The 5577-nt window shown below is 53.3% G+C and overlaps 1 protein-coding gene across 1 annotated transcript; it reads right to left on the reverse strand.

The window, feature by feature from the left end:
* Positions 1-342: 342 nt before the first annotated feature.
* On the reverse strand, positions 343-5099 carry LOC106629111 (bile salt-activated lipase-like). Its single transcript, XM_088065942.1, has 11 exons — positions 4909-5099; positions 4501-4651; positions 3948-4070; positions 3412-3609; positions 3184-3314; positions 2635-2742; positions 2299-2416; positions 1864-2050; positions 1415-1618; positions 983-1180; positions 343-547 (listed from the first exon to the last, which is right to left on the reverse strand). Exons 1-11 carry the CDS (start codon positions 4972-4974, stop codon positions 343-345), a joined length of 1689 nt encoding a protein of 562 aa, XP_087922068.1. The 5' UTR covers positions 4975-5099.
* Between the last annotated feature and the right edge of the window lie 478 nt (positions 5100-5577).

Here is a 5577-nt window from a genome sequence, read left to right on the forward strand (position 1 = left end):
ACTCTCGGATCTGGTTGGCAGTAGCAGGAACTTCGATGGTAACACAGGGAAATCCAGAGGACAGGTCAGGATTGGGGCTGTCCTGCCTGGGCTCACAGGGGCAATGAGGGAAAACAAGCCCAGGGCCAACAGCTGGCTAAGCAGGGAGAGACTGGACCAGCTGCCAGCAGCTTCCCTGGGACATTGGGGTGTCACAGCCAGGGAAACACACACTGCCCACACAATGGGTGTCCTTTCCTGCCTGACCTTAATGTTGGCAAGAAAATCCTGTCATGGCAAACAAAATGAGAACCAGAGTCACTCAGTTACAAGCAAGCCTTTAATGAATTGTCTTTAAAGGGTTCAAAACATTAACTCTGACTGGGAGATGTTGGCAACCTGTGGCAGATTCAGATAGACTGAGTTCCAGAAGGTCACATAATCAGATCTCAGGTCCTGCTTCACAGAGTCCTTGTTCAACTTGTTGTTGATATCCAGGTAGTACCTGCCCTCGTTGGTGTAGGCTGGCCAGGAAACAGGCACATCCGAATGCCCTTTGTTGGGATCACTGGGGAAAAGGAGACACAGAAGCTCAGTTGTGTCAGGGCAGCTTGGGATGCGGTTTAAGTACGTGAACATGCAGAGTATTTGACAGTGGGATAAGCAATATGAATTCTGCCTGCCAGGAGTGAGCTGCTGTCCTGCAGTCTCCTCCTTCCATCCCCACTGGCATCATCCCTGGCTCCACACAGGGACTTAGGTCCTGCCTGAATACCAGCATTCAGGAGTAAACCTCATCAAGTGGAAGCAGAAATCATAAATGGTCACGAAAATGCTTCTACCCTCCCCAAGTGTGCGATGGATGAGGAGAACCCAGAGCAAACTCCAGCCCCGTGAGACACAGAGCCCTGCCAAAACACAGAGAAGTTCTTGAAATGTTCCTGGAAACTCAATGGGCAACACCAGCAGCCTGAAGGGCTGCATCAAACCAAAGATCACTCACCCAGTCCTGGCAAAATTGGTCCAGTAAGCAATCATGGCCTTTGAGACAGTCCTGTGCTTGGGCAGGTAGCCCAGCGGGGTGGCAAAGGGCTTCCCAAACACGTACTGCAGGTCATCAGCATGGTCTGCCCCAACCCAGCTGGGGTAGATGGGCATGCGGGACGGCTGGGAGAACAAGTAGCTGTAGGTCTTGCCACTCCTGGGAAATGAAAGAGACTGGCTGAGCAAGGAGAAAGCAGAAAAAGGGCTGCAGTTTCAAACCAACGCTCCAAATACTGTCAGGGTCAGAGATTCAGCCTTGGAAGATGCTCACATGCATCACCTCACACGGGGTGGTTTCAGGAGAAAACACCCTGAGGCCATTTCTAACTTCCATTTCCAGTTCTCACCCTAACCCTCCTCCATCTGCAACACCCAGGGCTGAGCTGCTCACTTGGCATTCTGCAGGTGCAGGTCCAGTGCCACCTGTGTGGGAATCAGGAAGATGTAGTCAGTGATCAGCTCCACCACGGTCTTCTTCATGACCTCCTGCTTGGGTTTGTCACCCCAGCTCTGTGTGTAGATGTTGTAGGTGGCGTTGGCTCCAGCCTCACCCCTGTCCACGGTGAGGCCTTTGATCAAATTGTACACCTGGTCCCTGAAATGACAAGTGATATTAATTAATTACTGACCAGCAGCTTCAGCAAGGGCAGGGCTCCTGCTCGGTCCTTTCTCTTGAAGGCTCTGGACTCGGCAACAAAAGGCCTGGGCAGCCAGGCTCAGAGTGACATCCTGTTTTGAAGGCTGTGCCTTGTCCACTCAAGTCTAACTCTTTGGGGCCTGGGAGCTGCACTGAAGAGCAGATGTCTCCTGTTGAGGGTTCTGAGAGCATCTGTCACTCACTCAGTGACTTTCCACAGCGGGCCGTTGATGGCGGGTAAATCCACGCCAGCAAAGAAGTGCCCGTCCATGTCATTGACCCCGGCCAGGTAGTCGATGTCAGCAGCGTTGGCAAAGAGCTTCTCTGGCGTGTCTGGGAGGAAATCCCCATCGACCACAGGAGCGAGGGCGAGGGTGTGCAGCAGGGGTACTGCAGGACACAAGAGTGGAGTCTGTTAGGAGGTGAGGAAACACAGATGTGTGGTCTGGCATCAGACCAGGCTGAGGTGGGCAGTGTTCATCAGCCCACAGAAAGGTGACTGCAAGAGCTCCAAATAAAGTCCCTTTTCTGGAGGGCACAAGCACCACCTCAACACTCAGAAGTTGACCCAGTGTCCTGCAGGAGATTTGGGGAGCCCAGGGTGGCTGATGGACTGGAGCACAGGCTGGGACACTTACTGGGCAGGTTGGTGAGCTGCAGGTGGTAGGCCAGGGTCAAGGCTTTGGGATCAGAGTTGCGCAGGCAGTCGGCCAGGATGGTGGTGTTGTCTGTGGAGCAGCCCACCTTTTCTCCAAGCTGTGGCAGAAGACAGAGAGAGACATCCTAGCATTGGTTTCCAAAGCCAGGAGTTATTGTTCTAGAGACAGAGCTGTGGGTTGATTTTAATCTCAAAGCAGCAAATTTCCACAGCCCCTTTGGCCACAGTTGCTGCCCAATCCCTTCCTAACCATGCCCTCCTCTAAAGAATTCCTTTTTCTCATTTTATCATTTTCCAGGCACGACTTGCACAATACCTTTTTGGCCCAGACGAGCGGGTCCCTCTGGATGGCCCAGCTGCACATCCCGACACCGCTCTGGCTGATGGCTCTCTTGAACAGGCCCTTGTTCTTTGGGGACAGGGTCTGGGGGGCAAAATGGAAACAAGAGGGGTTTGGGGGCAAACTCCTGAGAAGAACCATGGCCTACCAGAGTCCACTGATCACCTCACAGCTTGTGTACCCAGCCTGGGAAAGCTGCCCGGTCTTGTGGAGTTCAACAGTCTCAGGAGTTCAAGTTCCAAGGTGAGATGTTGAGAAGAGGAGCAGAGGAGGGGAACATGGAAAGTAAAGGGTGTTTCCCCACAGGTCCCAAAAGCAAAGACACGTGGCTGCAGTGGTGATGGGATTGATGAAGCTGAAGAAGGAAGAGCAGCTGCAAAGCCCTGAGGCTGAGCACTGCTGTCCTGGCCAGGGCAGGACGTTAATGAGGCAGCAGGTGAGGAGGAAAGCAGATGAGTGCCAAGGGGTCCCTCTCTCCCAGAGCCAGGCAAGGGGCTGTGATCAGAACCAACAAGCATAATTCACCTGCAGGGAGACACTGGCGGCACCGGCCGACTCCCCAAAGATGGTGATGTTGTCTGGGTCACCCCCAAAGGCCTTGATGTTCCTCTTCACCCAGGCAATGGCCATGTGCTGGTCCTTGAGCCCGTAGTTCCCTGAGGGACAGACATCACCCACCAGTGAGCAGGGGCACAGCCAAGCTGTCCAGCTGGGTACCGGGACAGGGCCCCAGAGAGGGATCAGCTGTGGTACCTGGCAGGTTTTCATCCCCGGTGCTCAGGAAGCCCAGCGGCCCCAGGCGGTAGTTGACGGTCACCACGATGACGTTGCCCCGCACGGCAATCTCCTCCCCATCATACAGGTAGTTGTCCAGGAAATTGGCTCCCTGGCTGCCTCCGACCAGGAAGCCACCACCGTAGATATAAACCATCACAGGCAGCTTGGTAGAGACTGGCAGGAGAGGAACAGGAGCAGAGTGAGCCCCCACTGAGCTGGAAGGTGCTGCCCTTCCATCCCCTCACCCCCTCCCCGAGCATCATCACTCCTCCTGCCCTGGGCAGGAGCTGCCTTGATGCTCTGCAAGAAAATCCTTGTTCTCCTCAAGAGCCTGACCCTTCCAACAGGGTGAAGGTGAGGGACAGTGTCTGACACGGTTCCCCCCTGTCCCCTGGAAATCTCTGCTCAGCACCTGCCCACTATGGAACACAACTGCTGAGAGAGGCTCCAGAGAACTGTGTCCAGAAAGGGCAGGTGGGAAAGTCCATCCCGAGTCCCTGCCAAGCACATACTCTGTCTCCTCCCTTGAGGGACCCAGATGTTGAGGTAGAGACAGTCCTCGCTCCCACGGACATCAGTCTGGGTCAGCTTCACCTGCATGCAGCGTTTTTTGAATTCTTTTGCCTTCAGAGTCCCTGAAAGGAAAGAGGGAAGACCAGTTAAGGGCATCTGCTCCATCCTCTGATTGCAAGGTGTCTGCTCACCCATCTGTTCCTCTTTGAGTCCAGTGTAGTGGCAGCAAAGCCTCCCCTGCCACTGTGCCTGGTCTGAGGGAGTGACAAACTGGGAGACTTTCCCTTGTGAACCAGCTCTGGACAGCCGAGGTATGGGGAGGGCAGGTGCAGGTGCCTTGCTTCAGTTTTCTTATTTTCTAGGGTTACTTGATTTTCTTGGGAACATTTAGACACTGACTCTTAGACCCTTCAGGAGACAAAGAGCTTTTTCTTGGCCTCACTAAGTGGATGAGAGCAGGCAAGAACATCTTTAGCTTGAGAAAAACAGACTAAAAGAGAGAGAAGCAAGAATAAAGACACAAACCAAAGGCATTCAAAAGATGGATCTTACCATCCCAGCCAGGATGAGGTTGGGGATCTTCCAGAGTCTTTGTAGGGGCGGCAAAGGGAATCCCTCTGAAGATGTCGATGTAGCTCCCAAGGAGTCCCAGTTTCTTACTCTCACCTTCCACAAATCCTCCCTCGGTAAGCACCACACCCAGCTACAGGTGGTACCATGGAGAAGAGAAAATCCATTGCTCTGTCCTTCAATACTCTGGCTTCCCACATTGCCACACACTCACATCCTGCCCTCCCTGTGCGTGCCCTTGGTCCCTTGTGGAACGACCACAGATGCCACTGGAGCTGCAGGTGCCCTTTGGAGCAGACAGGCAGCAGCAATTCCCCCACAGTCCCAAAGACAAGTGGCAGAAGGAGAAAGCCTTCAGCCTCAGGGTGCAAACCCAGCCTTTGTACTTACGGTCGCAGCCCAGGCTACCCCGAGGTAGGAGCACAGGGCCAAGGCGAGGATGTGCCAGCGAGCCATGGCTAGGGCAGCCCTGAGGGGATAGTCCCAGCTGGAGAGCTGCGTTTATATAGCCAGGAGTGCAGCTGTGTGCCAATGTCATGGGCCAGGCTTGGCTCGGAGCTGAAGCAGGGCAGCCTCCACACCCTTGTCCTTCAGTAGCCTGAGGCCAGTCCATGGCTGATGGGCATGGCTGTGTGAGAGCCCTGCAGGTGCTGCTTGTGTGGGATGGAGGCCAAACCAAAGGAAATCTCTCAGTCCATGAAAATTCCAGAGCAATTAAACCAAATGGAGTCTTGAGAAGCCTCATCCAAGCACTGGGGGCTGAAATAATATTAAGCTATGCAATTGAACATATTGTCAGCAACCTATGAGAAGCCATGCACCTGTAACACACTGTGGAATGTAAAAGATTCCAAATGACAGCATACCTTAAAGTTGATTCCATTCAACAGCACCCAGATTGCTCATGGAATTTTCACATAGTCCAGAATTTCTGTCCCCATTTCACTGCCACATCTCTGGAAGGCTTAAAGTCATCTCCACTGCTTGTTGTATTTATCAGAGAGAGGAGAATGGACAGATACAAACAATAGTTTTGAAATTTATCTCCAAGGGAAAACT

Source organism: Pseudopodoces humilis, chromosome 22, assembly GCF_049639895.1.
Source record: "Pseudopodoces humilis isolate 2021_Gansu_Grassland_sample_001 chromosome 22, ASM4963989v1, whole genome shotgun sequence".
Classification (NCBI taxonomy): Eukaryota; Metazoa; Chordata; class Aves; order Passeriformes; family Paridae; genus Pseudopodoces; species Pseudopodoces humilis.

Coding starts and splice junctions, on each gene's coding strand:
- LOC106629111 (XM_088065942.1), bottom strand. CDS start 4,974: ATGGCTCGCTGGCACATCCTCGCCTTGGCCCTGTGCTCCTACCTCGGG. Junction 3,610..3,947: donor CCCTCAAGGGAGGAGACAGA/GTATGTGCTTGG, acceptor CTCTCCTGCCAG/TCTCTACCAAGCTGCCTGTG. Junction 1,181..1,414: donor CTGCACCTGCAGAATGCCAA/GTGAGCAGCTCA, acceptor TTCATTTCCCAG/GAGTGGCAAGACCTACAGCT.